At 42.6% G+C, this 22,892-nt stretch overlaps 1 protein-coding gene across 1 annotated transcript in view; it reads left to right on the forward strand.

Annotated features, from left to right (window-relative positions):
• LOC102446096 (tyrosine 3-monooxygenase-like) overlaps positions 1-22,620 on the forward strand; it is a 58,533-nt gene extending 35,913 nt beyond the window's left edge. The window contains exons 7-12 of the mRNA XM_006138075.4: positions 1,709-1,844; positions 5,095-5,164; positions 9,940-9,996; positions 12,798-12,893; positions 18,107-18,240; positions 21,037-22,620. Coding sequence (XP_006138137.2) covers positions 1,709-1,844; positions 5,095-5,164; positions 9,940-9,996; positions 12,798-12,893; positions 18,107-18,240; positions 21,037-21,196 — 653 coding nt within the window. The 3' untranslated portion in view covers positions 21,197-22,620. The remainder of the gene's footprint in view (positions 1-1,708; positions 1,845-5,094; positions 5,165-9,939; positions 9,997-12,797; positions 12,894-18,106; positions 18,241-21,036) is intronic.
• The last annotated feature ends 272 nt before the right edge of the window (positions 22,621-22,892 follow it).

Here is a 22,892-nt window from a genome sequence, read left to right on the forward strand (position 1 = left end):
CCACAGCCGGCCAGCTGTAGGTAGAGCTGTGATCACATGCAGTGCTAGTCTAGAATAATCCCAGTGGCCTAAATGGCATGGACAGGTCACTAAGTGATCAGTGTAGGTTATCCCAGCTCCTCCTGATATCCTTTCAAACCAGTGATTAGCAACCTGTGGTCCGAAGGCCACTTGCAGCCTATTAGAGTTTTATGTGTGGCCCAGGAGAGACTTTGTTTACCAATTGCCTACGTGAAGGGTTACTAGATTCTGCTGTTTTCTTTCCACATAGTTTTTTTTCCCTACCGGTATTACTAACGTGACAAGCACAAAGAGCAAGGACACATGAAGTGAGGTGTGTGCTAACTGTACACAACATTGTAAGAGCTGTGAGCTCCCCTCTGCATCCAATCAAAACGCTGCTGTGCTTTGTACAATCTAGGATAAAATGACATCAAATGGGGATGGGTTTCTACTTTTTTCCCTGGTAGATTGTGTAGTGACCAAACAGACCAAAACCAAATATGCTGGAAGAACCATAAAACATTTCATGCAAATAGCTCAGTTTCTGTGGGAAACATTCCTGTTTAAACAAAAACACTAGTAAGAAAACAAGCACAAAGCCATTTCTGTCCTGCTGTTGTTTAGTTGTATTCCACAGATTTGGAATATGGGATGTCAAAAAGATTAGCATCTACTATTCTTAAAGCACAGCAGTTTTACACAATGCTGTATGAACATGTAGAAAACCTGGGCCTAGCCAAAGGGAGCTTATAGTTCAACCTTAGACAAATAATATACACATATGGAAGATCAGATGGAAAAATGGGACTAGAGAGCTCTGGAAAGAATGTTACAATGACCATGTTAAAAGGCAAAGAGCAAAATTCTGACACCTTTACCCATAATGAGTAACTGTACTTGTTACATATCTTGAGGGATCCCATGTGAATTCAGTTGCTGCTGCACCCTAATGATTTCAACATACTGCAAAAGACAAATATGTGCTCTCTAAAAATGTATGACAGTGCACTGTCCATGTAACCCATTTCTCCTTTTGAAAATGGAAAATAACTGAAACACAACAGATGGTTACTCAGCTACTTAACATGGATTGTCTCATGAAAGGCCAGTGCAGGACTGTAGCGACTGCCAGGCTTACTTAGGTTTATTTAGTTCAATGCTCAATCTCTGACATGAGCCAGGCTAATGTATAACCAGGGAATATACCTCCTCAGCTGCCAATAGCTGGGAGTTGTCTTGTGTCCTGAATCAGGAGGGTGTGTATCCCATCCCAAACACTTGTTTATTTCTGATATTTATTATTACAAGAGAAGAAGGATGCCCGTCTTTAGGGCAGTAGGCTGGGACTTGAGAGATCCAGTGTCAGTTTCCTCTTCTGTCACAGATTTCCTCTGTCACCTTGGACAAGTCACTTAGCCTCCCAGTGCTTTAGTTCCTGTCTGTAAAATGTGGATGATGTCCCTTCCCTACTTCACAGAGGTGTTAGACAGATACATACACAAAGGATAATGAGGTGTTCAGATACCATGGTAATACAGGCCATATTAGCACCTGAAATAGACATTTGTAACACTGAATGTCTTCCTTATCCAGCCCTATAAGAAAGTTCCCGGACTCAATGCAAATGAAATTTCAAATTCCTTGGGTGGTGTGGAGTTGTCCTGTTCACACTACATTTTCCTACTGTCTTGGTTTTTTTTTGCAGAAAGAACAGGCTTTCAGCTGAGACCAGCTGCAGGGCTGCTGTCTTCCCGGGACTTCCTGGCCAGTCTGGCATTCCGTGTATTTCCGAGCACACAATACATAAGGCATTCCTCTTCCCCTATGCATTCCCCAGAACCGTAAGTAGGATGATATGGAATAATCCAGCAATCTTCAGGCTGCAAGCCCTTCATGGTGGTGCTTGTATTGATTTGGATGAAATACAGGGGCTCAAAGCATCAATGGTGTTAATGTAACCCCATCATTTTCCAACAGTAAGCAGTGTCACACAAGTTTTTGGTTATGGAGACCTCAGTCTGTTTAGTATCATGGCAAAATTATCACTAAACAGCCTTTAAACCTGATACAGAATGATACAGAGAAGAAGGAAAAAGATAAAACATTTGAAATGCAAAGTCATACATAACATAAGCCTTCTTTTTAACAACATGTCTTGGTTTCTTTCCCTTTGGCTTGAGAGAGTTTCGAGAAGAAAAAAGTCCCTTTGTTTGACTAGCTAATGACTCTTCTTTTGGGAGAGAAGAGGTGCTAGTTGAGATGGACTTGAGCCATTTTCTCTGCTGTTGTTAAAGTCCAATCCCATTTCTTAGAAGCCAAAGCAAGAAACATACGTACAAAAGGGGAAAAAAGAGAACAGTGAAGATGGAAAATGCAGCTTCTGTCTCTGAGCTTTCCTATCACTTGCCACCACATTGCTGGAAAAAAAAAACCCACACAGGCATAGCACACAGTCTTTCCAGCCACTCTGAGTCATATCAGTATCGGGTAGTGTAGGGCACTGTTTTTATTTCCCTGTCTGGTCATAAGCTTACAGCTATGTTAACAAAATATGCAGTCCTGGCTCTCTAAGCCAGCCTCTTATAAGACAGAAGGAAAAGGGAGCTAGGAAAGAAAAGAATTAACTTAAGGTAGGAAAAAGGACAAATGGGCTGTGCAAGGGAAATGAAGTCTCACATCCCAGGTGGTGTTTGGGGTTCAGCCAGACCTAAGGCGATAAGAAAATACAGGACTATGTAGCACTTTACAGACTAACAAGATGGTTTATTAGGTGATGAGCTTTCGTGGGCCAGACCCACTTCCTCAGATCAAATAGTGGAAGAAAATTGTCACAAACGTTGTGACAATTTTCTTCCACTATTTGTTCTGAGGAAGTGGGTCTGGCCCACGAAAGCTCATCACCTAATAAACCATCTTGTTAGTCTGTAAAGTGCTACATAGTCCTGTATTTTGTTTCATCTACACCAGACTAACACGGCTACATTTCTAACACTAAGGTGATAAGGTCTGCCTCCTTCTCTCTGGGTCCATCTATAGGCAGAGGATTCCAGGAGACAGTGGGGTTGGCAGCCAAGCTGGTGAATCTTGCTTCTTCCTTTTCTCTCCTCTTATATCAACCAGTGTCACAGTGCATTGGATCTCCCCCCCCCCCCCAAGTCTCTATGGACCCCAAAAGGGAGTGAATTGGGCCAGTCCATCAATATTTAGTTCATGAATTAGGCCCCGTTTCTAAGACACCAAGTTTCACTCAACAATTTGCAGTCCCGTGCTTTTCTTGTTTACCAGGTAAGATGTTAACACAGAGTGTGAGATACATAAGTAGGCCTTTTTTCTTGGACTAATTCAGTTCTGTTTTTATTTTTTACTTGTACTAATTAACCTTATGGTACAGTCTGAATTGGCTTTGGTTGCCTTTTGCCCATCAACATGAGTTGTTAGAGTAGGTTATAGTGACATTTGAAGTCAGTTCAATCACTATTTTACAGTTAAACTAACCATTAGGATAAATTTATAGGCCCAATTACCACAATGTGGTCCACAGCATGAAATAATGTGAGGAGCTAGCAGTGGTGGAAGTGGTCCATGAGAGAGGATATGTTGCTTTGCAAAGTTGTTTGGAGGAGAAAAAGACTGGGAGTTTCATCTGTTTATTCTTATTGTGTGGACCATTTGTTGAGTTGCAAGAAGCTGTTTGGAAGCCTCCACAACACAGGAAATATGGTTCCAGCCATGGGAAGCTTACAATATAAATTAGAAACAGCAACTTGGCTTGATTTTGAACACCCATCAATCCCTTTGAAGCCATTGGCAGCTGCAGTTGCTCTGCACCTTTGAAGATCAGGCCACGAGGGCTAAATCCAGAGTTGATGTCATTGGGAAGGAAAATTGAGGGGGGGGGGGTAAGTTATACATCAGTAAGAGTGGATGAAAGTGGGTATAACTCACACATTGAGTAAGTGGTATGGCAGGGTCTGCTCTGACTTACCTTACACTTTACATCCAATAGTTGTTTGCTTTGCTTGCTATTAGCCCATGCTTCTGCCCATCCAAACTCCACACCAGTTCCATACCAGCATTCACATCACTTCTCAATTTGGCTCATGGTGTACAGTTTGAAATTGCTCTCGTACACAGATTGAATGTACAAGAGGCATTGGATAAAAAGGGTCACCTTTTCTGCAGTTGTGGTCTGTTTTCAGAGATACTGCTGAGACTCATATGCATGAATGAAGTTAATGGGAGTTGTGGCCACTGGAGTTCTATTTCATGAGATGTGTTCAGGGTTATCAATGAAAGGGTGCATGGAAAGTAGTATATTCTCGGGGAGAGGCCCATGTAAAAAGAAAGTAGGTGAGCAAATCGCTGGAATGGGGAAGTTCTAAGTCATAGTATGGAAGAAGGATGAAAAACACGAGGAGAAAGATAACACAGAAAGCTGGATGGTCAGGAGGCTTGGAAAGAGCATTGAATGCTGGAGTATACATAGGAGAAAATGAGAGCAGACACCTAGAACCAAATACTCAGTTGGTGTCTATAAGACTCCACAAGTGTCCTTATACATGCCTTTAATGGAGCTTCACTGAATTATCCCAGCGGAGACTCTAGCCCAAGAGTGGACAATAAGTGGCCCTTGGACCAGATATGCTTTATTTGCTTGTATATCCACAGGTATGGCCACTTGTAGCTCCCATTGGATGTGGATCACCATTTCTGACCAATGGGAGCTACAGGAAGTGTCACGGAATGGGACACTACTCCCCACAGCTCCCATTGGCCAAAAATGTCGATCTATGGCCAACAGGAACTACAAGCATCTGTACTTGTGGGTTTGCAAGTAAATAAAGTGTCTGGCAGCCCAGCAGGGGCTAACCCTGGTGAACTGTGTCTGGCCTGCTGACTGCTTATTTCCCACCCTTGAGCTAGATCATAGATCTTTTTAAACAAGTCGGTAACTCCCATATGAATTGCTGGACAAAGAGAGGGAGAGAAAATAGTTGTGAAACAGCAGATAATCCCTGCTCAGAAGTGCACTGTGTAGGACTTCCACCTAAAACAAGCTTTATTGCATGAAAAAAATTACTTGTTTTCCAGGGACTGCTGCCACGAATTGTTGGGTCACGTTCCCATGTTAGCTGACAAACAATTTGCACAGTTCTCACAGGTAAGGAACCCTTTCTGTAATTCCAGTAGCAATGAGTTCCAGGGACTAGAAGTGATTTGTTATTTTAATTCAGAGAGTTTGATTCTCCACCATCTGTACATGGGTAAGGTGGTGCTATTATTTATACCCTCCTTTGTTTTGGGTGCCAGATACAGTATAGGGGAGGTACACCCCAGGGCAAGCAGGCAGTGTCTCCTAAGGAAGATAAAAAACAAGACAAGAATACAAGGGAAGCTTCAGTTTATAGTCAGTACTGAGGTGGGGCCCCTTAGGCACCGCCTGCCTGAGAATAAATAGGCTACTGTATTCTTTTAGGTATCCAACATACTGCATGGCAACTTGCATCTGTGGGTTTAACAGATAGTAGCCATCATAACAGGCTCATCCTGTCTCTGCATTTGCATTTGCCAAGGTATTTCTATTATGCACTTCATTATGGTATTTAGTAGAGGTTTATCTAGTTTAGAAATGGTCATATTCTGTCAACATTACTCAGAATGACTAGGGACTTATTTCCTGAGCAGTCACCTTAAAGTAAACAGGACTTACATGTGGAGTAAGTTGCCAGGATCTGGCCCAAAGTGGATTCAGTGCTTCTGAAAAACTGTGTTCTGTGATTAATTAGAGACCTGCAATCTCTAGAGATTGCCAGTCTCTTCTCTAATTACACATAGAGCCAGTACAGCACAGGGAAAAAAGCAACTCAAGCTTCCCCTACCCTGCATTGTTAACATGCCTCAGGGATGATCTGTTGGGATGTCCCTACAGATGAGAAAGTATCTTATGCAGTAGCTCCCTTAGTCTTTTTTTCTCTATAGAAACTGCCAACAAAGGAGCCAGTGTTTTTGCGATGTAGACACCTGTCCAGTAGTTCTGGAAAGAGACCACTAGTTGGTTTCATGTCAGAGAGCCTAGGTTAAAACCATAGTCAGAGGTCAAGGGGGTCAGAACCAGATTACCTGGAATGAGGAAAGACGTGGGCAAGGCTGGGGGCAAGGCAGGACCACAGATGAGAACAAGCAGGAGTTATCACATGGTTATGAGTATTGGTCACTACCATATCTGAACCAATGAATCATACAATATTCCAACGCCCTGTGATTTATTAGGGGGAAACATCCCCTTTTGCTTGATATTAGAAATAAAGACTTATAAGAAAATGTAAAAATAAGGGCCTATAGTAATTTCAGAACCACCAGGTTCTGTTTTTTTCTCTGCTGTGTTATGGAAGTGCAAACACAGGCTTACAAAAGATCACTGATTCAAGTGAATGACATCAAGTGTTTTCATGGCTGAATTCCTTTTGTGGAAATTCTTCTTGATTTCATCCACTATGTGAAAGTTAATGGTAAAAAGGCCTTTGTTTTGTTTTTGTTACTATGACACTGTATCCAGGGCTTAAACTGTAAGGAGGCTCCAGAGAATTGCTGTTCCCACTGTTGAAATAATGTAATTAGCTTAATGGGGAACATCCAAGGGAGTAGACAGATTCTTGCTTATTAGCCTCTGCTGCTGGCCCCTACTGCTGAAAAATTCTGTAGGGCTCTTTTGAAGTGCTAATAGCCCCAATCCAGCGCTCACTGAAGTTGATGGGAGTCTTTCCATTGTCTTTTGTGGCCCTTTTAACAGGCGCAGATTGCCATTAGACAGGTAAAACTGTAATGTAATTTATATCTCATGCAATTCTGGGGGTGTATTATGCTCAGATTACCAAGGTCTATTCTATTCTATCCTATTCTGGTTTTTATACCATGTTCATCACCATGTATTCAAGGGAGCATTTACACTGCAGCGTTTTTCCGGAAAAACAGTACTTGAGTCCACACTGCCATTGAGTTCTTTTGGCAGAAAGTTGAAAGAACGGAGGGGTTTTTCCAATGGCGGTAAACCTCATTCTACAAGGAAGAAACCTTTTTCCAAAAAAGCTTTTTCGGAAAAAGGCGTGTGTGGACTCAGAAGAGGGAGTTCTTTTGAAAGAAGAGGCCTTCAGGAAATAACACTGGTGCCCTGGTGGCCACTCTACCCAAACTAATCACAACTGAGATGTGAGATAGCGTCCAATCATGTGGATGCTATCTTTCAAAAAAGCATATCGCTTTTTCGTTGTGCTTTTGCTGTGTGGACGCTCTCTTTTGAAATAAGCTTTTCCAGAAGATCTCTTCCGGAAAAGCTTCTTCCGAAAGAAGCCTGCAGTCTAGACATAGCCTGAGAGTCTTCCAGTAGCCATATGACTACACCTCTGTCACATTTTGTTTGTTCTCTTCTCCTCTCCCTAGAGGAAGAAGTATGTGTAGTGGAATGCCTTGGTTTTTTTTGTAATACACACACACACACACACTGTTACTCTGTGTTAGAGAAGAGAGGATACACACACACACACACACTATTATTCTGTGTTTGTTAGAGAAGAGAGGATAAAGAAATGTACTTGGGAACAGAAAGTGGTGAGTTTGAGATGGTGCTTTGTTCTTCCAGGAGTTCATTCCACAGACTGGGATTGCGCCGCAAAAAGATCTGTCTCTCATACAGACGAGCTTGACTCTGATTATCCAGAATTTCATTGCACCAAGGAAAGCCTAGTTGTTGCCCATAAACATTGAGAGGGTCTTTTACATACCCTTGAAGATAAGGACTGAGACCATAAAATTGGTTTTAAATTCTATGGGAATCCAGTGTAAAGAGGGTGCCATGTGATAGGGGCATGGGAGGTTATGGCCAGTGGTCAGAGCAGGAGTCAAGCTCAATGACCAGAGCAAGAGTCAGGTCTAATCATTAGAACATGAGTCTGTAGCCAAGAACTAGAACCCAGGGTCAGAGCCAAAGGCTACATCTAGATTCAGGAGCGAGAGGCTTGGGTCAGAGATCAGAGCCAAGGGTTAGAGCCAGAGTCAGAGGTCAGAAATTGGCACCAAGGATCAGAACTGGATTACCTGGAGTGAGGAATGGCATGGGCAAGATTGAAGTCAAGGCAGGAACATGGCTGGGAACAAGCAAGAGATATCACAGCCATGGGCAAATGCTTTGAGCAGCTTCTGAACTGCTGCCACAGCTGGGATTAAGAGTTGTCTTGCTGACTCTGGTAACCAATCGGGAAGTGCAGTCAGTCAGCCTACCACCGACAAGCTGGGCTCATTAGGTTGCTCAGAGACTGGCTGTGTTGCAGGCCCTGCTTCCACACAGGCCATGCTGCATGTCCTGATTCCTGACAGAGAGGAGGACAGGTATAATGTGCTCGTGGTAACCTGCACAGCTGAGGAGACATGCTCCTGTATTCTGAACTCGCTGGACCTTCTTAAATACAAGGCTTCATGCCCAGATATATCACAGTGCTTGTAGTCCAGCTGAGAGGTAATTAAGGCATGAATAACTGAGGTCTTGGCTTACCAGAAAGAGGTAAAGCTTCCTAGCCAAGTGGAGCTGGTAGCAAGCAAGCATTCCTCATGGATGTAGCTCTATGAGAGTGGTGTCAGTGAGGCATCCAAGAGCAGTCCTTGACTGCAACTGAACTGACCAATTACGAATATATATCTTCTGCCAAAAGGGGCTGCACCATAGCTACAAGCTCTCGAAAGTATCTTCCTCTGCACACCAGCATCATCTCTGACTTGTTCAGGGGCAGTTTTGGCCAGCTGGTCTCCATCCAAGAGTTGAGTTCATCAAAGCACTGGGCTCTCTTGATGGCAGCCATGTGGTCATGTGTGATGAAGGATAGGAAGAGCTGTGTTTCATTTTGCACTTTGCTGGCTTGTTCGTCCACGCCCCCTGACTCGTTTGCCTAGTGGTTGTATGTAGAGTGCAACATGAAAGAAGTAGCTGAGGGCCTTTCCTACCTGTTGAAGTGCTGATTGTACAACCCGCCTCTGAGAAGAGGCCTGTGACTTCCTCGCTCACACAGATACTTTGTAGAGAGAGCGACTCTAGTCACCCTCTCTCCTTCAGTCAGAAAACAAAGTCATCTTTGCAGAGTCACATCCCTGACACTGGACTTTCGGATTCTCAGATAAGGTTTGGTTCAAGTTTTTGGTTCTGTTCCTGGTTCTGAGGGGATAACGGTTCTTATTTTATGCAAACCACATGACTCATTCTCACCTGTGGCTGTAACAGGCTGCTGAATTCTCTTCTGCACAGTCTAGGTAGAAGATGGAGAGTTCCAGGGGGCCTGTGGTAGCACAGGGGGAAAGTAGAACTGTTAGGAAGAGAGAAGAATGAAAAAACAGGGGACACAGTAAGGAGGCAGGAAGAGAACCAGAGGACAGGGAAGCCAGAAATGTAGATAGGGAAGCAGAGAGGACAAGGGGGGTGAGCAACTGAAAAGGCAAGGCTAAGCAGGTACGCTGCCACTCAGGCGTCAAAGCCAGTGAGTGGAGCTGGCATAGGAACTAGAAAGGGGTCTGGCAGGCAGGAAATAGACTATTTGTATCCAGTGAGAGAAGCTAGAGGTGTAGTAATTCAGTCATATAGATCATGGCCTTGACACAAAGTTTCTTTATTATTTCAGGAAAGAGGGTATGTGTTTAGGTCAAAACTAGGCCAAGATCTGGTCAACATTAGGCTAAACGTGTGATTAAATAGTTTTAAGGATCAATAAATCTGGTTCCTTGTGCGGTGTAAATGGGGCCAAGAGACAAAGGTGTCCTGGAAACCCTCGTCAGCTATATCAGTTGACAATCAACAATGACCATTTCATGTTAGAAATGAGGTAGTACTCATCTGCCTCTGCCTGTCTCCTTTTGGCTAAATAATAACACACGTATAACAGTGTCTACTTGCTTTAGGCTATTGGACTGGTTTCTCTTGGATCATCTGATGCTGAGATTGAAAAACTGGCAACAGTAAGTATAGATTATATTTAAATATCTGAGATTTTAAAAACCCTGTACCTCCAGATCAGGAAAGAGCAGAAGCACATGCTCAAGTCTGTCCCTGTTCAGAAAATCAGATAAGCACATGCGTAACTTTAATTATTTCCTTGAATCAGAATGTCTTCCTGAAACAGGGTCTTCATTCCCTAGAAGCATTTCCAGCTTTACATCATTCCAGCTGCTACCCCAGATTACCTGCATCTCCCAGTATTAAATTAAACCAGCATTGAAAAAGAGTTTATATTTGTGAGAGCACACATCAGCCACTAGCTGTGATGTGCCACATGGTCACTAAAGTTGCCTTTCAAATTCAGGAGAATTCAATAGACATTAGAACTATTCAAAAGCAATCTCAAGGTAGCTATTGCTCTGTAGACAACATGGCTTTGAGACAGAGGCTGGACTGGCACTAAAATGTCCTAGATTATAGTTGAGCTCTGGCACTGGATTGCAGGGTAACCTCAGGCAAGTCACTTCACCTCCCTGAACCTCTGTATAATGTCGATAATGATATTGATATACAACTAAAGTGCTTTGCAACCCAGGGATGAAAAGCGCTATGTAAGAACAAGGCATTTTTATTTCATTACTGTTCATTTCAGACAGCAGAAGTTATATCCATTTCCACAAGCAGGTCTTCAGCTAAGTAAAACATCACTCCATTAAAGTCCATGGAGTTTTTTAGCAGCTAAGGACCTGCTCTACAAGGTCTTTCTTGTGACTGCCCCCCCAGGGCTGGCGACAGATTTGCTGGGTCCCTGGGCAATGTGTGGGTTGGGGGCACTGGCTCTGACTCCCACGGAAAGGACAGGGCCTTGGGCGTAAGGGGCAGGGCAAGGAGCTAGGTTCTCCCCACCAGTTCACGGCCCCATCCAGACTGTGCTACACCGGCCTCCCTCAGTAATTTAAAGTCCCAGTTCTGTGGCTGCTAATGATGCCATGGTAGGATCATGGATGGCTGGGAGCCCCAGGCTCTTTTAAATCATTGGGCACCAGGGCAGTTTTCTCCTTTTGCCCCTCCCTCCCATTGGTGGCTGGCCCCCAGGCAGATTCCCCAGAGATAGGGGAACTGAGCTCTGAGACTAAACTACAATACAAACTCGCAGCTGGCCTCCATCTCAAAAGGCTGTTCAGAACAAGCTGCTCAAAAGTGGCCCACAAAGCAGAAGTTGCAACATGATCGCCTTCTTGTTATCCAAAAATAGTTACTGACCCCCAAAGGGGCCAGCCTGTGGGAGTTGTGTATGACCACTGTCAGGAAGGCTGGACTACATCATTTAGTCTTGGGATGGTCAATACTTTAAAAACAAGGAGAACCCACAAAAGGTATCCCCGGATCTCATCATCAGATCTGTACACCAGAAGTGCAAGTTGTTACAGAGAGAACAGGGGCACTGGAACAATTTGTATCGGGGCGCTGAGAGCCATTGAACCAAACAGTAAACCCTATATTTAAGGAAATCCACTTCAACCCAAGGATGCTGCCACTCCCCAAGTACCTCTCCTTCCAGCACCTATGGGAAAGAATGAGTGACAGTGTGTATGAGGATCCTATAACTCCCTCTCCTATTTAAACACAAATGGATTTCTCCCGCCTCGGGGATGAGAACTGCCACTTAGCAAACACACCTTTCAAATGCCACTGACCTGAGATGTGTGCAATTTGAGTCTGCAAACGCAGAGTACACTGAGTATATGGATATGACAACAAACTATCACGTCACCTCACCCTGACTGTGTCACCTCATACTGACCGTGACATACTGTCACCTCACCTCACACTGTGTAATTGAGGATAGCGAGGTGGTGTGAAGACCTGGGGCACGCTGGTATAAATGGGGATAGCTCCACTGACTTGAATGGAGCTCTGATTCCTAATGAAACACTCTGGGGGAACAAAATACAGGACTATGTAGCACTTTAAAGACTAACAAGATGGTTTATTAGGTGATGAGCTTTCATGGGCCAGACCCACTTCCTCAGATCAAATAGTGGAAGAAAATTGTCACAACCATATATAACAAAGGATACAATTAAAAAAAATGAACACATATGAAAAGGACAAATCAAATTTCAGAACAGAAGGGGGATATGGGGGGGAGAAGGTAAATGTCTGTGAGCTAATGATATTAGAGGTGATAATTGGGGAAGCTATCTTTGTAATGGGTGAGATAATTAGATTCTTTATTCAGACTCAGGTGTAAAGAGACCATAGGCCCTGTTTCCCTCCCCCAGCTTCCCCATGTCTGAAACTGCCTTGTGAGAAGTGCTAACAGAGTTGCAGAGCTGGGGAGTGTCCTAATCCCCTTACTCCCCTGAGCAGGTCTGTAGGTCTGAGTCACAATCCAGCCCTTAATGTGCAATTATTTCAGTTTGTAAAGTCAGCCAAAATATATTTGTCCTTGTTGTCTGTTGTAACGTGATAAAAATGGAATCGGCTTAATTGCAATGTGGATGCTGCTGCTAAGGGATGGATACCTTCAAAATTCTGCTAATAGTGAGAATGGAATGAGGCTGACCTTTCCTATTTCACTTTGCCCAACTAGTAAATGAGTTTGTATTACAGTCTGAGGCACTGATCCTGCACAGTGGAACATACAGGGGGCAGAATGGAAATACATTTGCATAATTTATTTTAAAATTTAAATAGATAACTATGTAAGGATGTTTTCTTATAATATGCAAACTTGATGCTTAAAAATAACTAGAAATGGAAGAAACTTACTTTATAACCAAAAAGTAACAGCTAATTAGTTGTTCTTCCCTATCAGCTCTATTGGTTTACTATTGAGTTTGGCCTCTGTAAAGAAAATGGTTCCATCAAAGCTTATGGGGCAGGACTTCTTTCATCTTATGGGGAGCTTGTGGTAAGTAAAATGTATTTATTGACAACTCATTCCCATGAGTCATTTTCTAAACGTTTGTGGAAAAAGTAGATGAATATTTTCTGCCATCAAAATATTCTGAGGATCATTTTAAAAAACATTTGATCATCATTTTTAGAACCTCACTTCTCCTCCTTCCACCCAAGAGAAATTCAGATGTTCCCTTCTCTGATACAACAGCCGCCACAAATGTGGATAGAAAAGTATAAATCTGTCTTGTCTTCCAACTAAATGGCCTACATAGTCATGAAAACCGTACTTATGAACTAATAGTCCGCCTCCTAACTGTATTGTCACCACTAGAAGCATGGCCTCAGCATACGCACAATGTGTCCAGCCATTTGATGACAGCAACAGCAGCCAGGTGGAGAGCTAGTAGCCTGCTGTGGGTCAGCACTTACCAAGGAGGCATGACATAGTGTGAACTTGACTGCAGCTGCATCAAGGGTCATTAGAAAAAAAAAAACCTGTTTAAAGAGATAAGCTGCACAGTTGCCCTGTCCTGTTTAATGCCAGTTCAGAGATGACTACTAGTGCATTGGCAGATCAAAACCTTGTGGCCAGAAGCTCAGCTATATGGCATTCAGTTAGTATAGCTGGCTGTTATTCACTAGAGGGCATTGACTCCTGCAAATCAAACTGTAGAATTCAGCTTCCAAACTGAATGATGCATAGTTTGCAAAGCTTCCTCTTATTGTATGCATGCAAAGCTTCTCTCATTAACACTAGTATAGAAATATGTGTGCATTTGTTACATGATGGCATTGCAACTTTGTACATGACCATTTGTTAAACTATATTATAGAGGTACAGTGCCAATTCATATAATACTGGACTTTCTCACATTGAAACAAAAGCTCAGTGAGCATCTCCACAAATTATGCTCAATTACCATATGTTTGACTTAGGCGTGTACCTGTTCTAGGATAAAACCTGTGGGATGATATTTTCTTAAACTTCCCTCTTCCTTGACCATATGCATTGTCGAAAAATATAAAGTTTATATCTGTTTTTTTTTTATCTTTTGAAACCTGTCAGATCCATTATCAAAACTGAATATAGAGTAAGGATAAAAATTTGTTCTATCCCCTTTTTGGTCTGAATATTTTATAACTTTAAATCTAATATATTTTGATGCTAAGCAGGGTAATAAGAATACTGGTTTTCATGTCTCCAAATATTCATGGTTTGAGGCATCTAGGTTAAAGTTCAGAAGCTCAGCAAAGGTTAACCACTACACTAGTTTTTCAGCATGACCACTGAGCAATTTGATCAACTTTAAATCTCCTTTAAGCAATTAATCACAATAGAGGAATCCAGTCAAGTCCTAAGGCTAGGTCTGTGTTGAGAGAAACTGAGTTAGTATGTGACCTAATCTGCAAAGGCTAAAATTACATCTGCCATTTAATTGAATGAAAAAGGCAAGTGATTTGTATCACTCTTGGTGTTGCTTAATTTTCTCATTAAGAACTGAATAATGAGTCTGAGATGTTTTAACTCCTTCCCTGCTAACGGCTGCTAATGCATTTTAAAATGAAATTTATCAAAATTCAACCATTCTATTATATTTTAGCAAGGTTCTCCTATCACACTCACTGCCACAGTCTCTAAATAGGGCATGTCTACACTAAAGGGGAAGGTCAACTTAAGATACACAACTCCAGCTACATTAATTACATAGCTGGAGTCAACATATCTTAAATCATGGTCCACACAGTGGGAGATCGAGGGGAGCAAACCCTCTCATCAGGTTCCTTAACTCCTCGTCAGGAGCAGGAGTACTGGCACTGACCGGAGTGCCCTCTCAGTTCAAATTAGCGGGTCTTCACTAAACCCGCTAAATTGAACCCTGGAAGATCAACCTCAGCTGCATTGATCTTCCATTTAGTGTAGTGTAGACGTGGCCTGAGTGCCTTCCATCATCTCATTAAGTGATTTGGCTAACATCTGTGAATGTTCTCTCACTCTGTGTCCCAGGGAGATATTGTGATTTTATCACAGGTGTCGCAATATTTGGTGCTACTCTTCCAGCCACAACACCTGAACAAATGAGAATCTCAGCTGTTCTTTTTTTTTAAAATGAATGTTTCTAGTCCTCATGGTTGCTGTGAAAAGTTTGAAAATAGACCTTACATCGGCAGCTGGCAAATACTGGCCTACAGGCCAGATCCGGTTGCCCAGGGATAGCCCCTGGCAGGCCGCCACCACTGTATTTACTTGCGCTTCTACAAATCCAGGCGATTGCAGCTCTGCACTGCTTCCCACAGCTCCCATTGTCCAGAAACAGCAATCCGTGGCCAATGGGAGCTGCAAGCCACCATATCTGCAGAGGCGCAGGTAAATATAGCAGCGGTGGCCCATCAGGGACTAACCCTGGTGAACATTCAATGTCTTATTGCCAACCCCTGCCCTAAGTGCATCCTACATTTTTAAAAACCAGAAAGCCAAGAAAACCCCCCCACACAAAATGGATTATTTTCTAAAAATCTCACGGTGGGGGTGCTGCCTCATGATTTTTAAATGCTTGTGGATAACAATGCCACAGGCTCTCTTGCAAGCGTGGAAACACTGCTGCTCCTAGTCATAGTCAGAAGGAGAGAAAACAGAACTTTTATCATGGGGTTTGGTTACTCCCTGCAGCAGTATTGGCTGAAGCCAGTGGTTTAAAATATGCCTTCACACTTCTGAACCTTTAGAAAAGGGCTGTTTTTACAACACGTTAAGTGAAACCAGAAAAAGAGAATGAGATATTAGGAAGAACAACGAGGAGTCCTGTGGCACCTTAAATTCTGACACATTTATTTAGGCATAAGTTTTTGTGGGCCAGAACCCACTTTCTGAGGTGCAAGGAAGCAGTTAGCTCTTGATATGTTTAATAGAACTTTGTTTCTTTTATCTCCATGAGCTTGTTTAATAATTTACTGCTAAATAAATACATTTAAATATAAAACTTGTGAGGATCAGGGGCATTGAAACAATTTTTAGAGTGGAGGAGCTGAGAGCCACTGAACCAAACCGTAAACCCTGGATATAATGGAAACCACTTCAAGCTAGGGGCACTGCAGCACCTCCCACACTCCTAAAATTCCAGCATCTGTGGAGAGGATTGTGAGGTGAAGGGACAGAAGTGTTACTGAAACCAGGCGTTTCACTTGCATCTCACTTGCTTGAGACAATCTGCACAATTAATACATCTTCAGCATTTAGAAAGACATTTCATTATGTGATAAGAGGCAAATGACGCCAAACTAAGTGGCTATCTAAAAATCAGGGATAATGCCATCTCTCTCTCTCTCTCTCTCAATGATGGAGGGTCAGACTTTGCCATCCTTATCCATCTTGACAGTAAAGGGGATTATTGTCATGGCATTGTTTTGCCAACTCCCTACCTAGTATTTATCTTAATGAATTGCATTTGCCTTCTTTATTAACATTGCTGAATTAATGTTTAAATGGCTCTACACCCTGACTTTGATTCTGCAAAAGGGGTATGATAATTCCACCCTGTGTTGTTCCAATGCATAAAACATTTTCTTTTCCATACGTGTTTGTGTTAAATGGAGGGCACCATTTTCTGGACATTCCAGCCAATCAGGTAGCTAAAGCCTCTCTTAGGGTATGTCTAGTGTACATGCCTCTGCTGGCAGAGGCATGTAAATTACACATACCAATATAGTCAATGAAGCAGGGATTTAAATATCCCCTGCTTCATTAGAATAAAAATGGCCACCATCTTGTGCAGACTCAGCTGTTTATCGGCACAAAGTGGCAGTCAAGACGGGGATCGGTCAACGAGGAAAGCCATGGACGACTGATCCCATATGCCTCATAAAATGAGGTTTACAGGGTTGGTTGGCAAAGGCTTTCCTTGCCGACCAATCCCCATCTTGACTGCTGCTTTGTGCTGACAAACAGCTGAGCAGGCACAACATGGTGGCCATTTTTATTCTAATGAAGCGAGGGATATTTAAATCCCCGCTTCATTGACTATGTCTTATCAATAATCCCCTTTCCAATCCCCTTTCCATTGGCAGAGGCATGTAGTCTAGACATACTCTTAGTACTTAACTCTTGAGACCTAATCCTTATTGTGTTGCCTGTAAGAGTTAAAACCATAGACAGTGAGTCCTAGAGAGTCCCTAGGATTGTTGGGAAAGCAGGAAATGAGTTGGCAGGAGGCCAGGAAAGCCAATGGAAACAGACTGTGGGTTTTGGAATTGGGAATAGTGTCCCTTCCTGTTCCTGTTGTGTGGCCAAAGCAGAGCCTAGGAGGACATAAAATAAACCAGGCATGGAGAATCCAGCAAAATCCATGCTCAAGGAAGGACTAAGACTTGAAACTACAGATATGTAAGCAGAACAGGAAATGTTTAGTAAGAGGTGATCAGGTTATTTTCTTTATTTTTGTGTTTGTTGGACTTCTCTGTGCTGAGCATATAAAACTACTCCTTTACACTGTAACTTTCCAAACTAAAACCCCAGGAAGCAATTTCCTGTGTTTTTAATCCTTTTTCAATTGCCCTGTAATACCTACCAACCAAACAATATTTCACTAAGGTGGGTTTTTTTGTAAATAAAATTAACATGTTTAAGAACATGATCCGATTCCTGTGCCCTAAAAGGTGGGAGGTTCTGTGTGCATGGGCCTGAAACTGCACAACCAAGCTACTAACAGAATTTAAAGTTTTCCTTCCTGCTGATTGCAGTAGCCAAGGGTTCAAGCTTTCTCCAGAGGGAGGGTCGAAAGATCTTGAAGGTACCTCACAGGAAGGAATTCCTAAGTGCACTTTCCTGGGTTTTCAAAGTAGCTTTTGCATTTGGATGGTGGTAGTGATACCATTCCAAAGCCAGGGAATCTGTGACCTTGGAGAGTTTTTAACACGAGTCTTTAGTGGCAAGGTATTTTTAAAGTCTTTTGTGGGCCCCCACCTTCTGCACTCAAAGTGCCAGAAAGGGGAACAGCCTGGACATGAAATGTTGTTATCCATCCTAATCCCCCTCCCCAATCATCACAAGGTTGTGTTAAAGAAAATTCATGAAAATAAACTTTAAACTGTAAATGTAGTTTTCTAATCGTACTTTATCATGCACCAACCCAAATACACCTTAGACTCTTAATCACTACAATAGATGTTTATTTTTTAAAATCTTTCTGGACAAAGTCTAACCTTTCATGTTGTGTTTTGTTTTTAAAGTATGCTTTATCAAACAAGCCAGAACACAAACCGTTCGAACCTGAACTGACTGCAATTCATGCCTATCAAGATCAGACCTTTCAGCCTGTCTATTTTGTAGCAGAAAATTTTGAAGATGCCCAGGCCAAACTCCAGTGAGTATGTCACCAATGCAAATTCCTTTCATTTGAGACAAATACATTAGGCCAAATGCTAATCTGCAATGCATAGGAGGCACTGCTACAACCCCGCTCAATCTGGTAGCTGAGCTAAGGTTAGACGCTTGGGGGTCCCTTGTATTAAGAGAGATATACTAGCATTCTATACAATAGGATGGCTGACTCCGCACACACAAGACCTGTCCATTTATTTTTTATAAATAAAAATAAGCACTGCTTTTTTAAAGCCATAGCTGTATGTAAGATACCATCTACCGCCTGCCCACCATATATAAAACACTCTACAGCCTGCTCATGACATCCAAAAGATGCCTCACCCACATTTGTGCGCTCAACATCTCTCTGAGGAAGCTTCTGTCGCACAGGAAGCTTGTAGCAATCACAAATTGAACCTAGGTCTCTTTTGGCCCTGACAAGGGGTTTTACCATAAGGTCATCATTGTATCCCACATATGTACGCAGAAGGGAACAGAATTAACATTCATGTCTACCTCAGTGCTGGATAATGTTAGAATGCAAGTTAGGTAACATTCTTTCAAAACAAGGCGGGTTATAGAAAGGAGAGATAAATTCCTAATTTTTTAAAAGGGTAATAAAAAATCATATTGTGTAACTATGTGCTTCCCCTACACTTCCTCGTCTCTGTTTGAACACTGAACCATCAGCACACTAGCTGGCAGGAGGAGAAGGCAGCTATTTGTTCTAGGGGTAGGGAATAGACTGCCTGGGCCATGTGCTGAGTCAGGGTGGGGAATTTGTCAAAGAGAGCCCAATCCACCATCTCTTGAAGAGGCTGTCTTTTCCAGGGTTCCCTGTCTACAGTATGCTGTTGCTGTGGTAGCAGCAATTTCAGCCTCACCTTAATTACAGCAGTGGTCACCAACCAGTACATGGGATCTACTGGTAGATCTTGGAGCCTCTGACAGGTGATCCTGACTGGTTTGGCCGGGAAGCTATCTAGTGCTAGCACTTCAGTTGCTACTCTACCCACTGTCATGCTGCTGCTCATGCCCCCTGCCTTGGAGCTGCCTCCTGGGAGCCTCCTGCTTGTGGTGTATGGTGTGGGAGAGAGAAGAGGAGGGCACTGATGTCAGGGTGTCCCTCCTCCCCTCATTTCTGTACCCTGTCTCCACAGAGAGAGAAGAGGATGGAGAGAGCTTGGCAATGCAAATCTCTGTCACTCTCACATACTGTGTGTGTCTGTCATTTTCACAAACACACACTGTCCTTCACACTCATCTCCTGACCCAACACATATGCGAGCTGTTGTTGTTACTACTTTTACTGCTTGCATAGTGTGTTATTTTGGGTTTTTGACTGGTCTGTGCATTTCATAGTTTTCATTTCTCTCTTACACTTAAACGTAATTCTTTGAGTAGTGCCTCATCTAAAATGCCTCATCTGTCGTGGCTGGAGGCATTATCCCTGTGGTAACTGCTGCTTCTGGAAGTGGCTGGTATGTCCCTGCAGCTCCTGAGAAAGGCAGGGCAGGGGGTCTCCACATGCTGTCCTTGCCTGCAGACACCACTCCTACAGCTCCCATTGATCAATAATGGGGAACTGTGGCCAGTAGAAGCTATGGGCTCAGTGCCTACAGATGATGGCCAGCACATGGCACCATGGAGCCATTGGTGTACATGCCAGCTGCTTCAGGAGTGGTGCTGGGCCAGGGCAGGAGTAAGCCTGCCTTAACCCTACTGCTCCACCACCCAGAAGCCATCTCAGTCAAATGGTGCCCAGCCAGACCCTGCTTTCTGAACCCCTGTCCCAGCCCTGTACCACCTCCGGCACCCAACCTCCTGTCCCAGGCGTGAGTTTCCCTGCACCCAAACTCCTTCCCAGAGTTTGCACCCTGAGTCCCTTCCTAGATCCAAACCCCCACCTTGGGCTAAGCCCAGAGCATTCCCACAGTCCAAATCCCTTGGCTCAAGACCAGAGCCTGCACCCCAACCTCCTACCTCAGCCTGGTGAAAGTGAGTGAGGATGGGGGAGGAAGGAGGATGGAATGGGCAGGGTGAGGCCTCAGTGAAGGAGTGGAGCAGGGGCAGGGCCTCAAAGAAGGGGTGGGAAGGAAGTGGGGCAAGGGTATTTAGGTTTGAGGTAGCTCTTACATTGCACTTAAACTGAAAACGTGATCTTGTAGTTAAAAAGTTTGGAGACCACTGGATTATAATGTTCAGTTCTTATTTTCACATATTACCAAAATGTTGCTGACAACTCATCCAAGTGAACAAAAATGGTGATTTGTAAAAGTGAAAATCTCAGTCAAAAAGAATGTCCTGGAATAATGAAAGGGCAATTCTCTGGCCTCAGGGCTTTATCCATGCCCCATTTCAAAAGCCTATTACAATGGAGGTTTTGTAGCTTCTCAGAAAATAGAAGCTGCATAAGAATCCTTCATGGTAGAAAGTGTTAGGAAACCTAAATGTAGGGACTGCTTCTGGTTCCTCCTTATAAGCCTATAAATTCCACATGGAAACATTGACAGAAATGACTGGTATGGCTCCATTCAAAAGATAAGGGAAGAGGGCCCATAATGTGTCTATGTGAATGTTTCACTTCAGTGTTAGAATGATTACCTCTTATTCTAAATAGAAATAAATAAAAATGAAAAGGCTGTGCTACATTTCTGCAATGCCCTAGCACACTTATGTTATTAAAATAGAAGTCGCATAGTGAAAAATAAGGCCCAATAGGTTTTACATTTAGGTTTTTGTCTGCAGGTTGAAAAGTCATATACCTGTCTCTCATATTCTTCTCCATCCCCAATAGAAAATATGCTCTGAAGATCAAGAAGCCCTTTTTTCTTCACTATGATCCATTGACCTGCAGCGTAGAGGTTTTGAATACAGCTCAGAAAATCAAGAACACACTTGGTCAAATGAAACAGGAAGTGAAAACCCTCTGCTTTGCCCTTGAAAAAATGTCTTAAAAGCCTGTCTTTAGCTGGTGCTGCAATATGTACAAATCACTCTAGAACCTGCAGATTTCTAATGGCGAAACTGTGTATTTCTGAAGATCCTAATTTATGAGTAGCTGAGTCAAGCTAATCACCTCAATGAGTCAAACTACAAGAATCTTAGCCACATTAATTACTTGCTATAGTCTGGTTCGATGATAAGCAATAAAATCTTCTACTTTTGATAGGCAATAAAAGCTAGTATTGGAGTGGAGTATACTTAGCGACCATTGTATTAAATTACATTAAATTGATATGTAGCAATCTATGACACTTTTCTAGGGCTGTCTCATTGAATGACAAAACTTTTCAGACTATGCTACAGATTTTTGTTTGCCAATTAAATGACCCCAAATTATCAGGGTTGATAACTACTTTAAAATATCATCTATACACTTGTGGAGCTCAGTTCTACAGTTGATAATGCATAAAGTACTGGTTGCTATGCATAGACCCCTCAAGATACCCTGTAGAAAATGTTTGCCGGATTGGGCCTTGTATTTGTATGTGGTATTTATTTAAGCAAAATACAGGACTATGTAGCACTTTAAAGACTAACAAGATGGTTTATTAGATGATGAGCTTTCGTGGGCCAGACCCACTTCCTCAGATCAAATAGTCACAACCATATATACCAAAGGATACAATTAAAAAAAAAAAGAACACATATGAAAAGGACAAATCAAATTTCAGAACAGAAGGCGGATGCGGGGGGGCGGGGAGGTAAATGTCTGTGAGCTAATGATATTAGAGGTGATAATTGGGGAAGCTATCTTTGTAATGGGTAAGATAACTAGAGTCTTTGTTAAGAACCCTGTGCAAAGTGTCGAATTTTAGCATGAATAACAGTTCAGAGGAGTCCCTTTCAAGTGCAGTTTTAAAAGGCTTTTGAAGCAGGATGCAGGTAATTAAGTCGTTGAGACAATGTCCTTTCTGGTTGAAATGGCAAGAAACTGTTTTTTCTTTGTGATCCTGTCTAATATCTGTTTTGTGGGCACTGATCCTTTGGCAAAGTGTCTGAGACGTTTGTCCAATGTACACAGCAGACGGACACTTTCGGCACATGATAGCATAAATTATATTTCTGGATGCGCAGGAATGTGTGTTCTTATTTAAGACTGCCACTTTATTTAACAGCCTTCATATACTGGTAGATAATTTTGTGCCATGCATAGGGTCCCAAAGTTTGGCCCTTTGATTAAATGCAATCCAGAAATCTTGTGGCCCAGGGTTGATCTCATCTTAATTTAGGGTTTGGAGTCTTGAAGTCCCACAAGCCAGAAGATTGATGAAAGATGAAGATTTGCAATCTGTGACATACAGAGTCGTATTTTCAAAGTAGCCTAAAATATTCATGCACTAAACTGACTTTCAATGAGATTTGGATGCTTAACTTCCCTAAGATCCTTTAAAAATATTAGCCTTAAGGTGACATTTTAAAAAGCACCTAAGAGCTTGCTTACTCTAACACTGAGTTAATGGCAAGCTGATGTGTGAATCCACCTTGTTCTAGTCTGCCACAAACTGTTCATCTGCATCCTGCTAACATGAATTAACAGTTTGTTAGTGTGCTTTGAGCTCATTCTCTTTGAAAGAGGGCTAGTTCAAATAGTTCTAATTAACTGTTAATGGGTATCAGCAGAGTACACATGGACAGGTAGAGTGGGCT

Source organism: Pelodiscus sinensis, chromosome 1, assembly GCF_049634645.1.
Source record: "Pelodiscus sinensis isolate JC-2024 chromosome 1, ASM4963464v1, whole genome shotgun sequence".
Lineage (NCBI taxonomy): Eukaryota > Metazoa > Chordata > Testudines > Trionychidae > Pelodiscus > Pelodiscus sinensis.